General features: G+C 41.6%; 1 protein-coding gene across 6 annotated transcripts in view; it reads right to left on the bottom strand.

Moving 5' to 3' along the window:
* The window catches only part of sgcg (sarcoglycan, gamma), a 644,218-nt gene that overhangs the window by 341,910 nt on the left and 277,121 nt on the right, over positions 1-25,187 (bottom strand). For 4 of the 6 annotated variants that reach the window (XM_060826730.1, XM_060826734.1, XM_060826735.1 and 1 more), the window contains one exon: positions 5,526-5,717. In XM_060826730.1, the coding sequence (XP_060682713.1) occupies positions 5,526-5,717 (192 nt within the window). Of the gene's footprint in view, positions 1-5,525; positions 5,721-25,187 lie in introns of all 6 variants that reach the window. The other 2 variants (XM_060826731.1, XM_060826729.1) reach the window with 1 other exon arrangement.

The following is a 25,187-nucleotide window of genomic DNA, read 5'->3' as shown; positions in this document are numbered from 1 at the left end:
TATTAGAACTGTTATGGGCGGCACGGTGGCTAGCGCTGCTGCCTCACAGCACCAGGGTCCCAGGTTCGATTCCAGACTCGGGTGACTGTGTGGAGTTTGCACATTCTTCCCATGTCTGCATGGATTTCCTCCAGGTGCTCCGGTTTCCTCCCACAGTCACAAAGATGTGCTGGTCAGTTGAATTGGCCTTGCTAAATTGCCCATAATGTTGGGTGCATTCGTCAGAGGGAAATGCGTCTGGGCGGGTTACTCTTCAGAGGGTCGGTGTGGATTGGTTGGGCCCAAGGGCCTGTTTCCACACTGTAGGGAATCTAATCAAAAACCTCTAGGAAATGAGAGCGGCAAGGGCAGTTGGATTTTATCAAGGTCAGCAGCTTGTGGTCAGTGATAAAACCTGACCCACCGCTAGTTGGTGCCTCTCTCCTGTTCTCAGTAAAGTGGCTTCCTTTGTTTGTGGAGTTGCCTCCAGGAATTCTTCTGTGAAGTGTTGGATCAGCAAGAGGATTGGTGGTCACTCAGTGAACTAAAATCATTTCCAAATATAGCAGTTATGGAGCCTGGAGGTGAATTTCAGTGAAAACATCAACAGTTCTATTGGGGAAAATGAATGAAATGTCAGAGCAGGAAATCCTCTGGCCTGACTCATGTGCACAAAACAGAAAATGTGTTGCTGGAAAAGTGCAGCAGGTCAGGCAATATCCAAGGAGCAGGAGGGTCGATGTTTCGGGCATAGCCCTTCTTCAGGCTCCTTGGATGCTGCCTGACCTGTGCTTTTCCAGCAACACATTTTCAGCTTTGATCTCCAGCATCTGCAGTCCTCACTTTCTCATGTGCACAAAACAGCCAGTTTGGCTGTTTCTCATTCCCATTTTTAATCTGTTCACCTTAGTGACGAGGCTGTCAGCAGACTAGGCTCCAAGGCCTGGAATTTCTTTCTTAAATCTATCTGTTTTCTGCCTCATTATCCCTTCCCTTTAACACTTCCTTCATCAAATTCTTTTCCTTTAAATTTGGTCACAGGTTGTTAATATCATTGGTTAAGCTAGCATTTCTTGCCAATCTCTAATTTATGTGTCCTCAAATCTCTTTATGTAACTGTTTTGAATCCCTATAGTGTGGAAGCAGGTCACTCAGCCCGTCGAGTCCACACTGACTCTCGGAACAGCATCCCACTCCCCTACCTGGAAACCCTGCATTTGGGGCGGCATGGATGGTCAGTGGTTGGCACTGCTGCCTCACAGTGCCAGGGACCTGTGTTTGATTCCAGTCTTAGGCAACTGTCTGTGTGGAGTTTGTACATTCTTCCCATTTTGCCTGGGTTTCCACCCACAATTCAAAGATGTGCAGGTTAGGAGAATCAGCCATGCTAAATTGCCCACAGTGTTCAGGGATGTGAAGATTTGGTGCATCAATCAGGGATAAATATGGGGTGTGGGAATGGGTCAGGGTGAATTACTCTTTGGAGGGTCAGTGTGGGCTTGTTGGACCGAATGGCCTGTTTCCATATTGTAGGGATTCTATGATATCCCATGGCTAATCCACCTAACCTGCACATTTAAGATTAAATTCCCAAGAGTATGGAAACAGGCCCTTTGGCCCAACAATTCCACACTGACCCTCCAAAAAGTGACCCATTCCACTACCCATATTTACCCCTGACTAATGCCCTGACTTACCCCTGAACACTATGGGCAATTTAACATGGCCAATTCACCTGGCCTGCACACCTTTGGATTGTGGGAGGAAACCCACGCAGACACAGGGAGAATGTGCAAGCCCCACACAGACAGTCACCCAAGGCAGGAATCGAAACCAGGTTCGAAACTGTGAGGCAGCAGTGCTAACCACTGAGCCACTGTGATACCCCATCTTTGTGATGGTGGGAGGAAACTTGCAGGAAAGACACACAGACATAGGGAGACTGTGCAAACTCTACACAGACAGTTGCCCAAGGCTGGAATTGAACTCAATTCCCTGATGCAGTGAGGCAGAAGCACTACACACTGTGCCACCCTTGTCAGCGTTTGTTTGGTAACACTGTAAAGTACTGCAGGGCGACATTAAAGGAACTATTTAAATTCTATTGTGGCAATGCAGGGAAAAAGAGGAAAGCAATATCTGACATAGATGGCGCACTTTCCCAAATTTAAGCATGTCCCAAAACTTATTATGGCCATTACAGCATTGTTGTCATTTTTGTAACACAGTATGTAGCATCCAATTTACGCAGAGTAAGTTCCTGCATACAGCAATAGTCAAATAGCTAGATAGTCTGATTTAGTTATAATGATAGAGGGATAACTGTTGGTTATAACAATTGTCTGTTCTTTTTAATATGATGCATGGAATCTTGTACAATCACTTGAGAAAGTTGATGGGCATATGTCTTTTGCAAAACCTAAGAGTTACAATAATGCTGCACTGCAAACAGGAGGTTGGCCTCAATTGTATATTCAAGTGGCAGGATTGAGACTTTTACAGTGCAGTTTCACAGCTCTGACATTTCTAGCAGAAGGAATAAATTCCAGCTTGGCTTCCAACAAACCTTCCTGCAATATAGTGTACCATAATTATATACAAGATTCAAAGCATAGCTCCAATTAGTGAACCATTATTACAATTATTGGCAGAGGCAAAATATCTTCCTTGTGAAATATACGGTGAGAGGAATCTACGGTGAGAGGAATCTACGGTGAGAGGAATCTATGGTGAGAGGAATCTACGGTGAGACAGATCTATTGTGAGAGGAATCTATTTTGAGAGGAATCTACGGTGAGAGGAACATGTCCTTATTCTGGTCATTCGATCAGCTCTAATTCACTGATGGGGTTGAAGCAAGGCCAAGAAGACAAGAACTGGCCTACTACAAGGTTCCAGAGGCTTTGCTGCCGAGGTTTTCAAATGAACTTTGACTGGATCTTTTTTAGAATCACTACAGTGTGGAAACAGGCCATTCGGCCCAACAGGTCCTCACCGACCCTCCAAAGAGTAACCTACCCACACCCATTCCCCTACCACTCTACATTTACACCTGACTAATGTACCTAATCTACACATCCCTAAACACTAAAACTTTAGTATAACTAATCCACCTACCCTGCACATCTTTGGATTGTGGGAGGAAACTGGAGCAAACGCAGACACGGGGAGAATGTGCAAATTCCACACAGTCACCTGAGGCCGGAATCAAACCATGGTCCCTGGGCCACTGAGCCACTGTGACATCACATATTTGTAACTGAGCTTATGATTGCTTGGCTAGAGACAGGCTGTTCTACACCATGCCATGCAATCTCATCATAATGCAAGGAGTTGGGGACAAAAACAGAACTATCAAGTCTTAAAAGATTTGTGGGAATGAGATCTGACAAGAAGAAAGTCAGACTATATTGCATTTTCTACACTTGTAGCTGAGCAGGATAAGTCTTCCTGCTCTTTGCTGGCAGTAATTCTTTGTCATTCCTCGTCTACATCATCAAATCAGCCCATCGCTCTCCTTTAAAACAGTGCTGCAGGCATGTGCTGTATGGCTGACCTGTTTGACTTCCTGCCCTTCCATGTTGCTGTGCTGCCTACTGACACGTGGATCATACAGACAGCTCACAGATTACAGTTAATTGAAACTGGACCATCAAAGCATGGGGCCAGTGGCCAACAGCAGGTAAGTGGTATGATGACAGAATTAATTAGATGGAAGATTGGAAAAGAAATGTCACTTGGTTGAGTAAAGTGAATTCTGTATCTCAATCCTTTGTGTAGCAGTGATCACAAATTCTATTAAAAAAAACAAAAAGCCAGTTTGAGAGAGAATTAAAAAAAATCAGAGGACATGGGGAGTAAGCCAAAGAGTAGGATTCAATGAGATAGCTCATGTAGTGAGGAACAATAAGACTGTGAATCATTGCTAGTGTTCAGCTGCTTGGCTGACATCTGGCTTTCCAACAATAAATATTATCTGTTTGATAAATGGAATGGATTCTGAGATCTTCTCTTGTGATACAATTTATACAGACACACTTTGCAGGAGATATTTCTTTCAAATGACCCAACACAGATTGTCTGGAGGTCTGCCAGGCACTGTCACATATGGAAATTGGTGCTTTATTAAGTAGTTTCAGGGATCTGGGATCTGAATAAGTATCACCTCTTTTTGAAAAGTCCATCAACTCAGCCAGACTGCTGCAGGTACTCAAACATTGTTCAACATAACCTTTATGATCCATTTTATAGAAGAAATGGTCTTGTTGACATTAACAAAATCCCACAAAGTCATGAATTGCCAATCAGGTGTAATAGTTCCTTTTAGTCCCAGAACATTTTTTGACTGAAATAAACAGGACTTCTCAACTTGGGTAAAATTTCTTGGACACTGCTATTCATCTAGAAAATTTAATTCTGAACTTGTGCATTAGAAAGTGAGATTGATCCAAATGACCATGAGGTCATCTGCCAAGAGCTGGCAAGACCAGAAGAACAAAGGTCCATGGGAGGTCCGGTGATAGGGAAGAGTGTAATTAAAGCAATGAAAGCCTAAGGTATTCTTCAGTAGTCTAGAAGATCGTTGCCGTACTCTGTGGGTCCTTAGGGTGATTTGAACACTAATCCTCCCAGTTATGGCATCTTCTGGCTTCAATCCAACTTTCACAGGCATGGCCTCGTGAGAAATGTACTGCCATTTATAAAACAGACCATGTATTAAGATACAGCCATCACACTTCAGCTAAAAAGTTCCTGGTAGCTTTGAGTTAATATTCGTGTTGCATGTGATGAAAATGACAACCTGTCAACTCCCAGAAGCTCCCGGACAAGTAAGTGATCTCAAGTAGTTTGACTTCACATCCAGTATTTGAAAAAGAAAAACCATTAAGGTACCTAAAATGAGTCTAGCTTTTGTTATTGCTAATCTGTTATTGGGTCAAGGATTTGGCAGCACCGTGCTGTATTGCTAGAATAACAATTCTGCTGAATCATTTATTATTTATTGAATTATATATATATATAAAATAAGCCATTCAGAAGACCTTGTAAATGATGCTCAAGAACATTTTTACATCCATCACTTGTTAAAGTTATAAGAATAACCTCTAAAACGCAATAATATTCTTCTTAATTATCATCTACATCCTTCAGGTCATTCTATATTCACCTTTATTGCATGTGTCTTCTGTACGCGTAAAGACACAACTAATGTGTCTGAAGCTGCAGTTCGTCCAGCGGTAAAAGCTTGTGACTTGAGCAGCTGACATTTGCAATCATCGTTGTAATCTGATTGTGCAATTTATAATCTAATCAGTTGTAAAAATGAGAAACCATCAAGAACAATCGAATCTCACCGAATGAAAATGAATGAGAGAATATGGAGAATGAAGGAGATGGTGATGGACACACGATAGAATTAGGAAGGGAGCAGAAAACGATAAAGAGAAAAAGATGAAAAATTTCTAATCGTCCGTTTAACAAAGCATTGTCAAGAAGCGCATTCAAAATAAAACAAATGGATGCTAGAAATCCGAGGTAACACTTACTGTAGAAAACCACATCACTTTCAGAATCCAGATGGTTAATGCAAAATTCACAACCAAGATGATGAGGAGCAGCAGCACAAATAAATAAAGGCAGCGCTTCCTCCAGCCATAGATCCCAATCTTGTAGACATATTGGTTCTCTGGCCTCTGTAGGCTGCAGCCTTGTGTTGTCAGGTATTGTTCCCGTACCATCTGCTGGGAGAGGGAGAGAAGGGAAATTAGTTACATTCCATAACCAAATAAAAATACCTAATTTTTGACAAGTCTTGGAGATTGTAAAATGGACAAACTGAGTGTCTAAATAAGGTTCACTTGTAAAAAGGCGGTGGATGTCATTCAAGTTCTGTTTCATTTGTTAGAAATAAAAGGCAAAGTCACCATAGTCCTACTCTGTCACTGGACAGGACTGGTGGTAGCCTAACGTATGGGGTGAGATTGAGAAGATGGCACCTTCACAGTAACCTCAACTAGTGCAGGAATTACACCCTCACTGTTGGCATCATTCTGTATTGCAAACCAGCTGTGCTAACAAGCCCCCTGCTTTGTAATGAAAGGTCATCACACAGACAGATCCATCAGTGTCAGGAAACTGGCAAAATAACTTCTTAATAAAAGAGAAATCAACTGCAGGTGACTGTCAGGAAGAAAAGAACACCCATAATGTATAATGCATCAGGCATAGAATTCCCAGGGCATTCCATTAATAAAAGCTTTGAGTTACGCTGGGAGATTAAAATTTTGTTGACATGGTCTATTTATCAACACTAACAGCAGGCAACATCTGTTACAATGCTTCCCGATGCAGAAGCTAATCAACTGTCAGGGCGCTGGGCAATTCTGCAAGCCCTAGAATTACATATTCAAGCCAGGTGAGTCCCAGCAGACCTCCCATCCACAAAGCCTACATAATTCTCCCCTCTGCTATTTTCACAACAAGATTCACTGCCTGAGAAGTTAATCGAATGAAGACAGGGCCCAGAGTGAGGCCCATTTATAGTTCTGCATCTCCACAAGGGAATAATGGTTTACTGTGTTCAGCACATACAATTTGACAAACATGATTAAATCTCTTCACTTTTGCAACTAAGTTATTCCAACTGTTAAACAACTTAATTGTCAGATTTTGTGCTGCTAAGATCCGTGAGTTCTCCTCAGTAAACTCCTGCTGTGTTCATCTTCACTGTATTTCCGTGCTCTCTGAGGGTGACTCACAGAGAAATTTCAAATGAAGTAGGAAAGCAACTGATTGTAGTCAGCTCAGACCAGCATTTACAGGCATGTTGGCCCTTATTCATCCTGAGACAGACACTGGTTTGGATGCGAGCCCGACAGTAAATTCATGCAAATTCCGGCAGCCTGTGCATTCCTCCCTGCAGCCATTTTCAAAGGTCTCGCTTCAGGGAGTGGAGTTCAGTGGTGGAGTTGAAAGTAAATAGGTAGGGGGTAGATGAGGTGAAGTTGGTAGATGATGTGATGAAAACTAACCATGACCCAGCAGCTCAAAGACCACAAGAGCAAGAAGGTGATGTTGAACTTGTAGAAGGAGCTTTTTAGATCCCTGCTGGAGTGTTGTGTATAGTTCTGGGCACCACACTATAGGGAAGATGCAAGTGCAGTTGAGACAATGCAGAAGCAATTTAGTAGAAAACTGTTCTCGGGAACGGGAAATTTCAATCATGAGGAGAGATTGAAGAGGTTGGGACTGTTTTCCCTGGAATAAAAGGAGATTTGATAGAGGTTTAAAAAATCTTGAGTGGGCAAGATACTGTTGATAGGAAGAAGCTGGTCCCGCTCGTAAAAGGAACAAGAATGAAAGGGGATAAATTTAAAGTGATGTGCAAATGAAGCAAGAGTGATGTGAGTGAAAACATTTTCACACAGCGAGTTGTTAGAGTTTGGAATGCACTGCCTGGAAATGTGGTGGAGGCAGGGACAAATTGAAGCATCAAGAGGGAAGGGGCTAATTATTTGGATACAAATAATGTGCAGCGGTTTTGGGGGAGAAGCAGGAGATTGGCACAAGGCGATGATGCTTGTTTGTAGAGTCAGTGCAAGCATGATGGGCCAAATAGACTCCTGCTGCACTGCAACATTTCTGAGATTCTGAGCTCATAGCCATCTGGTCAATTGAAGTCAGTCTTCATTCAGTGTGTGAGAAATGAATTGTAGCTGGAGTCCATCAATGGAATAATTGTCATCTGGGGAACATGCTGAGGGTGGAGAGTGGTATTTTCCATCTTGCAAAACCGACTGGTATGTCTGCTGGGCCTTAAAAAGGCACAGCTGGGCATTCTACAAAAAGGCTCCCTCTGCCAGTGATGTGCCCTCACAGACTCCCACCAATTGTGGCAGTACCCAACATCACTTGTGGGTTTGCCACTTCCATTGAGACTCAGACACACACATTGTCCCTTCCAGTTGTGGAGCCTTCCATCGAATTGGACAGAGATTCTAGTTGTGGCCTTTTATCTGATCCTCCGACTAAAATTCAGCTCATTGTTACTGACTGCCACCATTTTATCTGAGACCAACCTTTCATGTAAACGAAGCTGGTGTTAAGCATCATTGTCATTAATGAAATTTAAGATCATTAAATAGACAGTGCTTAATTTTTATTTGACTGCTGGTTTGTTTGAAAATGCAGGTTCTCTCGGGTTTTATGTTCATTTCTCCCCCTGCCATTCAGAAGGTGTTAGACAGAAATTTTCACTTTGTTGGTGTCTTCACTGAAATGGCAAATTTGTGGATGCATCTTACAGGCTGCCGATCCGATTGGACATTAACTGTTGAACGCCTATTTCAGACCATGTGGTAGCAGCATGAAAACTTGCTTCATTTCCAGGAAATTGTATTTGCAGCCATCAATGATATTAATGAGATCCAAAAATATAATTATTGTCTGAGTTTGGCAAAGGTTACAATGGGATGGGCAAAGTTCCCAGGATGTAAACACTGGTAGAAATAATGAAGTATGGAGTCACTTGCTCTTCAATTTTCTCTGACTTTTGCATCATTCAGGGCTCCCTAAATAGAAAATACACCATTATGATAATACATGTCCTCAGGACCTCAACTCAACACACTGCACTTTATAGCCTCAAGCTCCAGGTTGTGCTCCTAACAGTATGCATCAGTTATACAGTTTTATAAGCCTTTGGTTAGGCCACACTTAGACTACTGTGCTCAATTCTGGTCACCAATAAGCAAGGATGTGGAGAGGGTGTAAAAGAGGTTTACCAGGATTTTGCCTGGATTCAACGATATAAACCATAAGGAGAGGCGAGAAAAACTTACGTTGTTTTCTCTGGCGTGGTGGAGGCTGAGGGGAGACTTGATAGAAGTCTACAAAATTATGAGATGCACGAATAGCGTTGACTGTCAGAACATTTTTGAAATGTCTAATATTGGGGGACATGCATTTAAGGAACTTTTAGAGAAGTACATGAATATGCAAGGAATGGAATGACATGGACCAAGGGGAGGCAAAAGTGATTAATTTAATTTGGCATCATGTTCTACACAACATCATGAGCCAAAAGGTCCATTCCTGTGCTGTACCGTTCTATGTTCTATGCATGTTCTATACTAAATGGGGAATCTCCACTGACCCTTAAATGGTGAAGATTCTTGGTGGGTGCAATCCCAATGCCATTGTTGGAATCATATTCCATGGACCTTTCAGAGCCCTTAGCAAGGTTAAGCATTGGACATCACATTTTATTCAAATTTGTCTGAAACTGGAAGCCTGTAGTAGACAGCTAATCCTCGGTAGATAAGGTCATATGATGGGAGATAAGGCCCATTCCAAAGGAACATGATGACATTTACTAGGATACATCATACAGAAGGTTAGTTTGGTGAGGCTTTATTCACATCAGTACGGAACATTAGCTGGGAAATTTGGCAGGGAAGAAAACTTAACCTGATTTTGTTCTAACTTAATTTTGTATAAAGGTTGGGAATACAATGAATCAGGCAGATTGACCAGATCTCAGAATCTTCTAATCTGTGACATCAGTAACAAGGGCTTTGTTCTGGGCTTTGCTCAGTGTTTCAGTATGTACCTTCTCATGTCCCCTGCAGGCCTATCATTTGAATTCACAAAGTTGGTGAGCTGCTGTTCAATATTGTGATGGATGTGGGCAGATGAAATGCCAATAAAAAATGAAGGGCAGCAATTGAATCCTGAAACACTGAACTCAACATCTGGGAAGACACGACCACCAATAAGCCACAATAAGATTCATTTTGTCAGATCTGTCTGAATGAATTTGAAGTCAAATGATTGCAAGTAATGGCAGACATACTGGACTATCATCTATTGGCCATGTCTGACTTGCAAGGCATCATGCACAATGACGTCCATGCGTTCTTCTCTCATCAATCCACCGATAATAACTGATGCTTCAAAATTAATTCAACAGAAGTCTCAGTCGTTCTTTAATTTGTACAAGTGAAACTTTATGTATAAAATACCTTTCTGATACCCTGGCTTTATGAGTTAGTTCAGAACACAGCCTGGGAATTTGCATTTATTTTCAAATTTGATTTTCTTATTATTGAATCAACAATAGAGCTGATACCTGAGTTTATCTGTATATGAGAAAAAAAGCTTAGATTGATTCAGATACTGTTTGTTTGAAAAAGTCAAACAGAAACCCAAAGTTGAGCCAATTCTCAGCTAGTGATTAAGCTGGATGAGGGATTTGGCTGAGATCTGATGCAATTGCCATTTGCTCAACCTTATTGTACAAAGGGAAATGTTCCAGGAAAGCAACAGTCAATTTGTACCAGACCTTCTGTGGATTGGACTCTTTTGTGATTTAATTACTGAATCTCTAATTAACACATGCAGTTGATGAATAGAACAATGAAGCCAAATCCAATTGGATTGTGGCTTTGTTGGAACCTCATCAGTTATATTCGAAACAAAAAAAATAACAAAACGAGGCATCAGGAGAAAAATAATTTGATTGGGCCTCTCTTGGGGATTTTTTAAAGATCATTTGGAATATTTATAATGTTTCATTTGCTTTAACTACATATTAGTTAAGAGATTTTCTTTTATTTTTTCCCCTCTCGTTGTAGGTTCACGAGGTCATTTCTCCAGCTGACAGTGAGTGCAGAAATCTGCTTATGTTTTTGAGTAAAGAATGGGTGGGTTGTCATCTTGCAGGCAGATAGCAGGAGTCAGGGACAATTGTCATTTGGCCAAATCCTTGCTTTGAAAGAAAGTAGACAGGCAGGAGGCTGGAAGAATACAGCAAGCCAGGCATCATCAGAAGATGGAGAAGTCGATGCTTTGGGTGTAACCCTTATTCAGGATTGGGGATGGGTTTGAGGGGAGCGACAGATAAAGGGGTGGTGAGGGCAAGGTGGTGAAGTGGGGATAGGTGAAGACATGTAGAGGATATAATCAATGGGAGGAATGAATCCAGTAGGCAGCTGGGAGGAGTGGAAGAGAGGGGGAGGCACTGGGAAGGGAGTTGGAGGTTGGGAAGAGAGGTTATTTGAAATTGGAGAACTCGATGTTGAGTCCTCCGGGCTGTAGGTTGCCCAGGTGGAAGATGAGGTGTTGTTCCTCCAGTTTGCGGTTTGATTCATTATGGCAATGGAGGAGGCCAAAGAGGGTCATGTTGGAAAGGAAGTGGGAAGGGAAATTAAAATGGGCAGTGACTGGGAGGTCCGGTCGGCCCCCGCAGGCCTGGCTGAAGTGCTCGGCGAACCATTCCCTTAGTTTATGTTTGGTTTCTACAGTGGTTAGCACTGCTGCCTCACAGCACCTGGAGACCCGGGTTCAATTCCCGACTCAGGCGACTGACTGTGTGGAGTTTGCACGTTCTCCCCGTGTCTGCGTGGGTTTCCTCCGGGTGCTCCGGTTTCCTCCCACAGTCCAAAGATGTGCTGGTCAGGTGAATTGGCCATTCTAAATCGCCCGTAGTGGTAAGGGGTAAGGGATAATGTAGGGGTATGGGTGGGTTGCGCTTCGGCGGGTCGGTGTGGACTTGTTGGGCCGAAGGGCCTGTTTCCACACTGTAAGTAATCTAAGTAATCTAATCTAAAAACCACACAGGGAGCACCTGACGCAGTAAACTAGTTTGAAAGAGAGACAGGTGAATCTCTGTCTCACCTGGAAGGATTGTTTGGGGTCCTGGATGGAGGTGAGGGGGATGGTGTCCAGACAGGTTTTATATCATTTCCGGTTGCAGTGGAAGGTACCTGGGGGTTCAGGGGGGTTGATGGGGAGAGTGCCACAAACCAAGAACTGTTGAAGGGAATGGTCATTGTGGAAGGCACAGAGGGATGGGGAGAGGAAGATGTTCTTAGTGGTGGGGTCTAGTTGGAGTTGGCAGAAGTGTTAAAGGATGATGCGTTGGATGCGGAGACTGGTGGGGTGGTAGGTGAGGGCAAGGGGTTCTCTGTCTTTATTATATTTGGAAGGGGGTTAGAGCAGTGGAATGGGGAATGGAGGTGGCATGGTGGAGGGCTGTCTGGATGACAGAGTGAGGAAAAGTATATTGTTCGAAATAGACGGACATCTAGGATGTTTGGGAGTGAAATATCTCCTCATCTGAGCAGATGCAGCAGAGGCAGAGGAATTGGGAAAACGGGATGGAGTTCTTCCAGGATACTGGGTGGGAGGAGGTGTAGTCCAGGTAGGTATGGGAGTCTGTGGGTTTGTAGTAAACGTCTGTCTGGAGACTGTTACCAGAGATAGAAATGCAGAGATCAAGAAAGGTGTCCGAAATGGACCAAGTGAATTTGAAGGCAGGGTGGGAGTAGTGGGTGAGGTTGATGAACTGCTCCAGTTCAGCCTGGGTACGGGATGCTGCACTGATGTAGTCATCGATGTTAAGGCGGAAGAGTTGAGGCACAGTGCCTTTGTAGATACTGAAGAGGGACTGTTCGACATAGCCGACAAAGAGGCAGGCGTAGCTGAGGCCCATCCAGGTACCCATGGCCACCCCCTTGATTTGGAAGAAATGGGAGGAGTTAAAGGAAAAGTTATTAAAGGTGAGAACCAGTTCGGTGAGGCGGAGGAGAGTATTGGTGGAGGGGGACTGGATGGGTCTGTTGGAGAGGAAGAAGCAGAAGGCCTGGAGGCCATCCTTGTGGGATATGGACGTGTATAATGACTGCACATCCATAGTGAAAATAAAGCACTGGGGCTGGGGAAGTGCAAGGGAATGGTCATTGGAGGGCATGGTTGGTATCGTGGATGTAGGTAGGAAGTGCCTGAATGAAGGGGGTGAAGATGGAGTCGAGTTAGGACAAGATGAGTTCGGTGGGGGGCAGGAGCATGTCGAGGTGATGGGTCAGCCAGGATCTTGGGGAATAGGTAGAACTGGCCGGTGCAGGGGTGGGGGACTATGAGATTGGAGATAATGGAAGGGAGATCACCAGAGGCAATGAGGGCACAGACAATGCGAGTGATTTTGGCCTAATGGGTCACAGTGGGGTCACGGGCAAGAAGGAAGTATGACATGGTGTCGGAGAGTTGGCGTTCGGCCTCTGCAACATAGAGGTCCGTTCTCCAGACAACCACTGCCCCACCTTTGTCAGCAGGTTTGATGGTGAACTGGGGGTTGGTGCAGAGAGAGTAGAGCACTGCACATTCCGAGGGTGTGATATTGGAGTGGGTGGCGGGGGGGGGGGGGGGGGGCGGAGAAATTGAGGCATCCGATGTCACGTCAGCAGTCAGCAATGAAACGCTCTAAGGCAGTTACAATACTGGCGGGGGTGACCAAGTGGAGGAGGAAGGTTGGAGGTGGGAGAAGAGGTGCGCAGAGAGAGGTTTGGAGTTTTTGTCAAAGAAGAAGGTATGGAGACCGAGGCGGTAGAAGAAAATCTCCATGCCATGCTGGGTACGGAATTTGTTGACATGAGGTCGGAGGGGCACAAACATGAGCCCTTTCCTGATGACGGATCATTTGGCTTCCAGAGTTTGAGGTCGGGGGGATAGTGAATATGTGGCAAGGTTCGGAGTGGGGTTTTGGGGGCTCGCGAGGGGGCGGAGGGAGGGGAAGGGGGCAGGGTGATGGCATGTGGTGGGTGAGGGAGGGATGTGGTGTGGTGGAGGCAGAGTGAAAGGGGGTGCTGGCAACGGCAGGAGTTTGTAATGCAAGGGATGGAGAGGAAAGTGCCAGCTAAACTGAAAAAGAGTCCAGGGAGCTGCTGGTTGTAAAGACAAGCTGTTTGAAAGAAGCAACTCAATGTTATGGGATTTTGTTCCAATTCTCACAAAAAAAATAAGCTAAAAATGAATATCATTGTCCAAGATACTCCTACCTCTCCCTGACACTTGTCAACTCCTACCTTTACAGTTGTTCTTGTATGTAGACTCAATCAAAGCAGTATTTGAAAGTGGAATATTAAGAATAGATATCAGGTGATCAGGTTCAGTTTATTTTTAGCCCAGTTTGCTAACTTTGAGTCATAGCGATGTACACCATAGAAACACACCCTTTGTTCCAACTCATCCATGCCGACTAGATATTTTAAATTAACCTAATCCCATTTGCCAACATTTTACCAAATTCCTTGTGAAGCCATCCAGATGCCTTTTAAATGTTGTGATTGTACCAGCCTCCACTACTTCCTCTGGCAGCTCGTTCCATACATACACTACCCTCTGGGTGAAATCGTTGTCCCTTAGGTCCCTTTTAAAACTTTCTACTCTCACCTCAAACCTTTGCCCCCTAGTTTCGGACTCCAAAAACATTTGTTTGGCAAGGAAAAATTCTTTCAAAGAATGAAATATTGTCTGCACGTGTATGGAACTGGATCTGGATTTTTGTTTGACTTTGCACCTGGTAATGTATCAGACATTCTCCAGCCCATGAGGACACAGACGAATAGCATAGCATAGTAACTTAGGTATAAATAAATGCTCGGGTAATTCAAAGCATACTTTTGCTTAAAAATACCCGAAAAATTACAGCTGTCAACATTAGTGGGTGAACACATAATAACAAGTTGAAAGGCCTGCTGCCTTTAATGTGCTTTAAAAGTTCTAAGGTGTTTCATACAGCATTATTGAACAAAATTTGACGCTGAGTCACTTAAGAAGATAATATGGCAGGTGACCAGAAACTTGGTTAAAGTGGTAGGTTTGAAGGATTATCTTGAAGGAGGATAGAGAGGTTTAAGCAATGAATACACGAGCTTAGGGGCTTTGTAGCTGTGATGGAGTGTTTAAAATTGCTGATGAGAAAGAAAACCTAATTGGAACATTGCAGGTAACTGAAAGTTAAGGGGTTGGAGGAAATTGTGGAATCAGTGATAAGCAAGACATGGAGAGCTTTGGATGACCTTAAGTCTTCCTAAGATGAAATATACAAACAGTCCATGTTTCTTGGATGGTTTACTCCTCTAAATTATCCTCTGTTCTTTTAAAACTGTTACCGTCGTCCCTTTCTGAGAAGATCCAAGTCAGAGAGAATAGAGGGGCACCATCACTTCCTCCAGTAATATTTTGAAAATCCCATGCAAGCCTCCAATTCTATTTCCTTTCAAATCCAGAAATCTCTTCAGTCTGTTGTTTTCCATTGCCACAACATTGAGACCATCTTACACAATATCACCAGTGGTACTTTTTCCTGTTTGATGTTGAGGTATACCATCTCACTTCAACTGTCCTGCCATTGTCAATATATTTAACCACATTGCACTCTTCTACTCCCTTGTCTTCAATGGAACCATGCACCTATACTTCCAATAGTGTCTGCCTTCATAAATTCAACAGATCTCCTGCAATGGTTTCTACTCCCGTGTTCACGTATTCAGCTAAGTGCGTTTCAAGATTTCATCCATGGGACATTTCATGCCAACCTTAGTGAAAATTTCTATAAGCATGTGATCAACTTTCATATGTATCCTGATGATATCTAACTTGAACATTCCTCCACCATCCTACATTCCTAAACAATTGTTGCTTGTCCAATATCAATGGGTGTTTGGAGCAAAGCCTTTTGTCATTCAATCATATCAGGAAGGTGCTGAGGATGCTTTCTCTAGTTAGAGAGCTTATATATTAATTAGAAGTCAATCCCTCAGGATAAGATGTCAACCATTCAGGAGAAGACAAGGAGAAATATCTTCAGTTAAAGAGTTTTTCTTTGGGATCTCTACAAATCTCAGAGAGCTTTGGATACTTCACCATTGAGTATACTGAAGTCAGAGTTCAATAAATATTTGGGCCCAACAGGAATCAAGGAACATTTCAGGTAGAATGTGAAAGGGAAGTTGACATAGAAGACTATCCATGATTCTATTGATTGGGAGAGCAGGTTTGAGGTGGAGTATGTTGCATTTCTGATTCTACTTATGACGTTTTTATGACCCCAATCGCGCCTCTTTCCCAGATGCCCACACTGTATAATTTATCTAGTTGCTCAATACTGAACTAGTTTCAAATTACACATTCACTTCTTCAACGGTACTGCCCACTATTCACTATAACGTATGTGCCTTGAAGGGTAATGGCTTGTTTCTACTTTCCAACTTCAGAAAGGCATGTGTTTCTTATCATATGATTAATTCCAGATTATTACTGGCATATACAGATTTGGCTCCGTCTCTAAAGGAATGGATTATTGCTAAAATCTCTCTTCAGTGTCACTTGTCAAGTCAATGTATCCTGGGGTTATGCTGAAGGCTAAATTAGACCCTTGTTGCTCTTTCCTTTTTTTCTTTTTCATGGGATCTTATACTTGTTAGGAAGTTGCATTTGATGTCGACCATTCTGGATGAGATTGGAACGGGGTTCTGTTTTTAAAGTGTCCTGAATCAAAGTAAAAAAGCTGCAACAAATGACAGCATTGTTTCTTATAATCATCATTCAAAGTTCACACATCTGTGGAAGAACTGTCAATATTCTATAAACAATCAACATAATTCCATGCACAGTAACACATTTATCTGCATAAAAGGGAAGGCATCAGATTTTTGTTTTTAATAAAATCAGTTCCTTACATTCATTACTCTAGAAAACTCAAGACTTTGCTGGCTTCCTATTTTAGAGATTAGAAATACGAATTAAAGCACAAACATTGTATTCAGGTAGACATTTAACGTAAAAAATGAGGTCTGCAGATGCTGGAGATCACAGCTGAAAATGTGTTGCTGGTCAAAGCACAGCAGGCCAGGCAGCATCTCAGGAACAGGGAATTCGACGTTTCGAGCATAAGCCTGATGAAGGGCTTATGCTCGAAACGTCGAATTCCCTGTTCCTGAGATGCTGCCTGGCCTGCTGTACTTTGACCAGCAACACATTTTCAGACATTTCACGTGCTAATATATTAACATTATCGAGATGCAATGTTGAATCCTTTCAAAATAAAGAAAAAAAATACATGCAGGGCCAAGAAATTGGCAAGTTTGTAATTTCAAATGTTTAAAAGATCTTGCCTTTATTCTAATTCTTCCCCAAGGTCTTGATGGAATCTATCTTTTGCTGCTCCCAAATGCGCTATTAATCCTATGTACCAATCAGCAAACTATCTGAGAGTACGGGAAGGGATGTTTTGAAGTCCTATACATCCTGGAAAACTCACACTGCCGCAACTACTAAAGGAAATCCTGCTTGAATTAGAGGTGTGATATTTCATTAACTTCCTTGTTCATGCTGGAAACATCCTAAGTTCTAACGAAATCCAAATACTGTGGACTGTCAAATCTCTGCAAATTTCATAACTCGGGCCAACTATTTTTTGGAGTCTTGTACCATATGAATTATGTTGAATTCTTCCAGACCCTATTTGGAAAGATCTTTTATCACCTTTTTGGATTGGGAAAAGAGTATTTTATGGCTTGCAATTCTTTTTTTGTTAACTCATTCATGAGGTGCTAGGAATAGAACACACTTCCTTGATTACTTGTTTCCATTGTCAGTGCTTGTATTCTTCTTGACTTTGATTATGTCCTGATGAAGGGCTTTTGTCCGAAACGTCGATTCTCCTGCTCCTTGGATGTCGCCTGACCTGCTGTGCTTTTCCAGCACCACTCTAATCTTGACTTTGATTATGTCAGACCAATACATCCTTTACCTTGTCCAGTTCTCCTCCAGCACCGCATTGATCCCCCACTCTCTCAGCTTGTTGACTCTGTTGGGGTGTTGTTTCTATTCGGTTGTCCTAGTTTGTTCAGCACAGTTTATTCCGTGTCCATCAACCCTACTTACAGCTCGAGGAATTTTCAGCACAGATTATATATATCCAGTACAAATCAAATTTCTCTGATTTTTATAGCTGTATTAAAGAAACATTGTACTGAAGGTTGACCCCACCCACATACTTTTGGATCTAATTAATCACCATGGTAACTATTAAGCCTATTTCTGACCCTTCAAAAAGGCTCTTACAAATGAGGCTTCTTTGGGAGTGGAAAGACATTAACATAGAAGCTTTAAAGTATTGAGAAATGTTTAAATAACTGTGGAAATAATCAGGAAATGAATCTGATGGGAATTGAAAGTCTTTTGCAAGCACTTAAAAACATATTACTTATTGGGCACTGATAAAATATGTATTTCATCTGTATTAATAAGAATAGATCATGTAACTATTAAATACTTTAATTAATAAATTTTAATTATAAGTGTAAAATTAAGTAATATTTTTTGAAATATTGCCTAACTGCTCTGGTTCATAGAAGAGTTTATGGCTGCAGCTATACACAGGATGGCATGGTGGTTTAATGGTTAGCACTGCTGCCACACAGCACCAGGCACCTGGATTCAATTCCACTGTTGGGCAACTGTCTGGGTGGAGTTGATGTATTCGCCCTGTGTCTGTGTGGGTTTCCTCCAGGTGCACTGTTTTCCTCCCACAGTCCAAAGATGTGGAAGTTAGGTGGATTGGCCACACTAAATTGCCCCTAGTGCCTAGGGATGTGCAGGCCAGGTAGATTAGCCATGGAAATGCAGAGTTACAGGGATGGGATGGGAGGCTTTTCAGAGAGTAGGTGTGGACTCAATGGGCTGAAGGGCCTACTTCCATTCTGTAGGGATTCTATAATAAGCAAATGAGTTTGAATTGAAGTGTGAACAAAAATACAATTCAAGCAACTTTGAGTGCAGTCTGTGTCAGTTCACTAGGGCCTAAAGCAACACTGAAAAGTTACTTATTGATTGATTGGTCATAATACTGGAGTCACTTTTCGAACAGCCATCTCAATTTGTGTTTAAGAGTCTTTGTTGATGGTTGAAATTTGAGAAAATAAAACTGGCCTCTTCCTAAATGACAGCTTTCCAAACGGTCAGTACAGTGTGAGAATTGCTGCTTTTCCCTTATTAAGGTATATAATTGCTTTTGTGTTCTGGCAGTATGTGCTTGTAGTTTCATACTAGTTTTAAATGTATCTGAGAAACACACTCCATGTGATCAGCAATCTGCATATCCTGATGCAAAGTCCTTGACCTGAAAAGTTGACATGATTTTTGATTCCCCAGATGATGCCAAATGTGCTGAATACTTCCAGCATATTCTTTTTGTATTCTGTATCCTTGTTGCACTGGTTCTCACCAGTTCATTCTCCCAAACTACTAACTGTCTTGCCCTCTGCACTTCCTACGTTCACAATGAGGACACCTTACTCTTTCTCCTGTCTCTGCGTCACTACCAATGGCTCTTCCATCCTTTTGCACCATTTTTTGCCATAGCATCAGGCGTCAAAAGTCAAGACGGAACATGTATGTGTGTGTGTGTGTGTGTGTGTACAGCTGTGTGGCTCAGGATGGCAGACATAGGTCCCCGTACTCCATATAGGGAGAAAATGTAAGACTAGGTAGGAGAAGAGCATGATTATATAGACCTCCATGGCAACCAACCGAGAGTTCCCAGAATATGTGGCACACATCTCCAAAATCTGTCATCAATGGCCACAGGTAAGTTGAACATTGAGGAAGCTGTAGCATTTCCTTTTGGCAAACTCTGCAGTTTGGTGATAGGTTGCTGTCAATGCAACATGAATGCAATCTATGGAGAATCTCACTTCTCGGTGTCTTTGATCCTCTTTGTCTCAGAAGGAGCATGTAAACTTTCCTCAAGAAAATATCATCAGTGATATCCTGGATAATTTGTAAGCTGGGGATTGGGAGATAGCACACAGGTCCCCACTTGCTCTTTGTAATAAGCTGCTGACATAACTATTGAAGAATTAGGGAGCATCAATGAACATTGCGAGTGGATGGCTACCCAGTCATCATGATTGCAGGCCCTATTTCAGCAGATGACAAAGGTCAGTGATGATGGCCTGGAGTTTCCTCAATTTGCACCCATGTTCCTGTGAGCTGACAGCTCCATTCATTCCCCATCTTCTTGGAGTACTCACCTATAGCTTCTCCCTCTGGAGGCTGCAAAGGAGCAACGGAGGTTGCTGCTCTTGCTGTTAGAAAGGTAGAAAGTTAATGGATGATTCATGAGCCAATTGCAGTTAGTCTGCTTTGAACTATTTTTATTGATACTAAATCTATGCTGAATTGCAGAACTGTAATTCCCATAGTGATGATTTAGCAAGTCAGCCATTGAAGCAGACCATGTAAATTGATTGACAAAATAATTGGATGTCTTCCTGTCAGGGAGAAATTGACAGATTGGTGGGGCTGAGGCCCATCAAAGAGATAGCTTGTCAAAGTTAATGGTCTTCTTCTAAAAATTCTTGTTACATCTTTGATATTCTGCTTTCCACCTTTGAACGAATTTTTCAAAGAATTTTTGCTATGGTACACAATGCTTCATTTAGCCCAAAAAGATTAGATAAACAAAAATTACAAATTGATTTCTTATTCCAAGATAAGACCAATGGTAGTACTGACAACAATATTAATCAAAATACCTAGTATCAGTGTCTTACACATCATGACAGTTCATATGTGCTCATGGGTAACATGCATTCTTAAAGATCTTTAGATTTTCTATGGTGAATGGGGATAGCTGAAATATTGCCTTCACCTGTAATTACAAGCATTCAGATTGAAAAGGTGATATGAATTATATTTTAGCCCATGATTACATAGACTAATATATAATAATTCATGGAAATTGTTTAAATCAACTATTTTCAGATAATCCAAATTAATCTCTCAGGTCCTCATTAGATGTTACGGTCACATTCTGACATGTTGGAAATGATAGCCTCTGCTGAAAATGTGTTGCTGGAAAAAGCGCAGCAGGTCAGGCAGCATCCAAGGAGCAGGAGAGTCGACATTTCGGGCATGAGCCCTTCTTCAGGATAGCCTGTGCCCAATTAAAAACAGTACCATTATTGTCACTTCCTATATTGGTATTATGATTTGAAAATCTTTTGGGAGATGGAATTTTTGATAACTGATGTACATTTTCTCATGCTGTCCAAAGCAAGTAATGAAACCAGTCAAATGTCAGTATTAAATATAACAGCAATGTTCACTTAAGTAGAATGCTGAAAATCTTTTAAAGCCATTATGGATCACATGGGATTTATTGTAAAACCAATCTACTATATAATGAAGATGAAAAAGCTAAAATAAAATAGTGTGATAAATTTAGAAAGACTCTGATTATACCAGTCAAAGGATTGGAAAACTCAAATTTAGTGGATTTCTTCCCAACTGTAATGGAAGTTGCAATTTGAGTTTTCCAATTCCTTTGAGTGAATTTCTGGAATCTCTGCTTCCATGTGATCTAGTGCATTTAGGCACAGACCCTATACATCAACAAGTGGCTGATTGTCACCCTGCTGCACTGAGGAAGACACCGGCATGAAATTTAGAAGAGGGGATCAGAATTTGGAATCTAAATTCTCAATTAATTCTTATTCTCAACTCAAAGCCATCCTTTCAAAGCATTTTTGGAGGCTATTTGTAATCTAAATACTCGTACTTCCGTCAAATGCCTGACATTGCTGTCATATCGTATTAAAGCCGTGAAGAGAATGAAATATTATCACTTTTATCTTCACAATTATGCAAACCCAAGCATGAAGTCAGACAATACCATTCAACTTAATATTCTCAATTCATTCATAAACTAATGTGCCCTGTCATGTACTATAATCTACCCACTCATGTTCAGAAGAGGTGTTCTACATACTTGCTGATGTCCAAAAGCAACATTCCAAAGTAAGTCTTCCTACTTCCCCTCATCAAACTGAGTCAACTGCCACAACAACATTTCTCAGTCTAGCAACAGAGAAGTGCTTGAGGGCTGTCTCTGATCTGCCCATCAGCATCAAACACCATAGCTTTTACACAGCTGAATAAGCCAATGGTTCACATAACTTCAACCGGTCAAGTACCATCATAGAGATGTCATTTTTATATGATACAGGTGATTAGTTTGCAAAGATCACATGTGGGAAAGCACAGTGCAAGTGAGGAAGAGCAAGTTCAATTTTATGATAATTTCTGGTCCTGGCCTCTAAACTCAATCTGGCATATCGTTTTTGAATGAAGCGAGTGGAGACATTGCTTGCAGATGACATATCTGCTAGATAGAGAGATACTGTAGTTCTTGTTTTCCTCAGCCACCATGGATTTGGACATCATAGGAATGTTCTTAAAGGAAGTTCAATATTGAAATACATTCAGGGGGATTTGAAAAATATTAGAGAGGCAGAAGAGAGAAAAAATGCAGACACACAAGAATAAATTTTTGAAATTGCACTGAAGAAGGTATGTGAAAATGACATAAAGAGACAAAAAAGAAACATAGGTCAAAAAAACAAGAACATTTTGAGAATAGATGAACAAAGGTACTTATCATATGTGAACCATATAGATATTTATTTTTGCCTTTGAGCATTAAAACTGAAATGAAAAGTAAATGCTGTATTTAAAATGTAATTATATCACATACCAAACCATGTACTGATCCATTTTAAACTAACTGTGACACCTATCTATATGCTGACAGTATCTGTGACTCAAGGAATTTATAAAGTCCTTGTGTTGAGGTGATACTGCACCTTTCCAAAGTCAAATGCATGTCAATATTTGTAGAAATGAGTGTAACATGAATAACTATAATCCTGTGTTAATGGGGTCAATTTTACACAGAAGCTTATTTCAGACAGATTAGGAAAGGAGCAAAATATTTTAAACCTTGAGATTTATGAAAACATGTTGTTCTATTTCTCAATTGGAATAAGTGTGAAGGAGCTGAAGGGCATCTTCCAGCAGGTAATGACAGGGCATCCCTTAATCACCCACTATTTCTGCAGGCTTATGTGACAGGGAAGGATTTCTAGGAGAAGGGAATCTCATTGAATGAATGAATGGTGGATTCAGAGGCAAAAGAAGAGGCTGTGATTTTCCTTTTGGAGCCAGTAGGAGTACTCTTGTGCTTATTGCAGCCAGAGAAGGAAGTGTCCCACTTACCTCAAAAGGTCACCTCATCCTTGTAGTTGCAGAACAATTTCAGGAAAGCTGTAAAGTCAAAGTGGCTTCCCCACACTGGCTCCGGTTAAAGTATATAAACTGAAGTCATATTTATGCCTTAGTTTGCAGAAATTCACAAGGTCTCGGTCTGCTATAGTAGAGTACTTTGCCCATTCACAGGTTACAATAAAGAATAGTGTGGGGTTATAGATACAAGCAACTTAGTAACCTGCTTATTTATAACTGCTTCAACCTATTTCTTCTAAGCGTGTTCAATTTATACTGCAGTTTGAGCTGTGGATCAGAAAGTTGTCAGCTGGCTTCTAGTTTGACTTTCAGATGGTGCAGAAGTGTTTTTGTATAAAATTCGGGAGATGGGTGAGTCATGGTGTGTGGTGCTTTTGGAATGCTACAGTTGGTCTTGATGTAGAGTTAGCACCACACAGCCTATAAACAATCATTCCCAATTCACCTTTAAAAAAGATCACATGCTACGAAAATATACGATAACACCTTCAGCACTGATAACAGGTTGTAAAAGAGTAAGTGGTGTCCTGAAACCTATTGGCATTGTAAATAGTCATTCATCTTTCACACCGAATTTCAATGTGGATTACGCCCCTCAATATAGAGACTGTCGGGATACTTTATCAAAACAGGCCAAAAATGACATTTAGCTCACCACTTTCCCAAAACAGTCCAAAAATAAATTTTGCTCATCTCTTCCCCAAAACTCCACATCATTTATTTAGAACATAAAGTAAAAAAAAGTCACACAGAAACAATTTCATGCATGAAATTAATAACAACGAACAAAACCTTGTTATAATAATGGGAATTTTCATACAGGAACTGATGCCATAACCATTCAATTCAAGCACAGATACATTGGGCATTGGGGAAAAACATAACAGCTGTTACCATGCAAACAAGTTCAAGCTTCAGCTTTTGTTTTTGATTTTAATTAACCTTCTGATACATTTAAAAATGTTGGGCATCATCAAGTTATTGATTATTCTGTTGGGCATCCCTTAGTAACAAAATCAGTCAAGTGGAAGACAACACCAGATGAAAATGGTTCTTAACACACAACATTAACCTCCAATATTGGGTTGCATGAGGGCTGATGTTTTATGAAATATTGCAAACCTTAGGAAAAAAAATTGTTTTTCAACTGCACAGTGTTTGCCAGCTAAAAGCAGGAATCACATGGATGTGCTACAAAATACTAAGCTATACACCTATGCCCTTTCATTGTCCCTCATATTTGGGGTTGGTACAACTTAACAGGCCACGAATGATGATGTTCTGGCCTGAACTCAGAATGGCCAAATATTTCACTGTTTCAAATGGTGCGCCTTTTGATTATGAACATTAGAGTTGTTTGAAATCAGCAATGTTATAGGAAGTCACAGAGATGGGTATCCATACCCTGTGTAGCAAGGAGTGGGCAGATTGGAGGATCTCCTCATGGGTCTGCTGCTGGGCCTGGCCAAAGTGTCAGATGTCCAGTTAGTGGGCTGTGGAAGGGGGAAGGTCACAACATCCAACTGTCTGCTATCCTCTGGGGTTATGTCTGTACTTGGATGTCTGTGGAGAGGCAGCACACAGAGCCCATTGGCACAGGATAAGCCTTTCCTGTTCAGTGGATTCCACAGGGATTGGAGTGCAGCATCATGGAAGAAGATGACATTTTCATTTGGGTTTGATCAGTTTCTGTAATCTGTTAGTAAGTGTCCATTAACAATTTGATTCTTTGTTGCAATGCCTCATTCAAGCTTGTTTAAACTATTTGCATTTTAGAAGAGATGAGGTTCCTGACTATGCCAAAGAAACTCCTCTCCTTCATCTTGGAATGTCCTGATATCAAAGAGATCCCATTTCCCAATCCCAAAGGGAATGTCTAAGGAAGTAGATTGCGCAAGTGGCACAACAGTCAGTGAGTACTTTACAAGATCCAACAGCTAAAGTGACATCAATGGCAGGTTCATTTACTTGGTTGATTTGGGTGCAGAGATAATGTTGCTGTGAACACTTTGTTTCTTTGACTCTTGCTATGGAACCTATTACATCCATTTGAAGAACATGACAGTCACTTTGGCAGTTGGGCTAGGTGGGTGTTAATACAAGTGAGCACGTGAGTCTGGTGTTGATGGAGGGCAAAATCCTGGAAGAATCCAAGTTCATTAGTTCGAACCCACTGACGGCTATATTTTACTGCAGTGGGTAAAGGCTGCATGGCTGCCTTGGGAGATAGCTTGTCAATTTCAAAATGATTAATGTTCAGTTAAAGTAGTGTTGAATAC

The sequence above is a fragment of the Hemiscyllium ocellatum genome, chromosome 6 (genome assembly GCF_020745735.1).
Source record: "Hemiscyllium ocellatum isolate sHemOce1 chromosome 6, sHemOce1.pat.X.cur, whole genome shotgun sequence".
Classification (NCBI taxonomy): Eukaryota; Metazoa; Chordata; class Chondrichthyes; order Orectolobiformes; family Hemiscylliidae; genus Hemiscyllium; species Hemiscyllium ocellatum.
The sequence above is the reverse complement of the archived record's forward strand: the minus strand, read 5'-3'. Positions and strand labels throughout refer to the sequence as shown.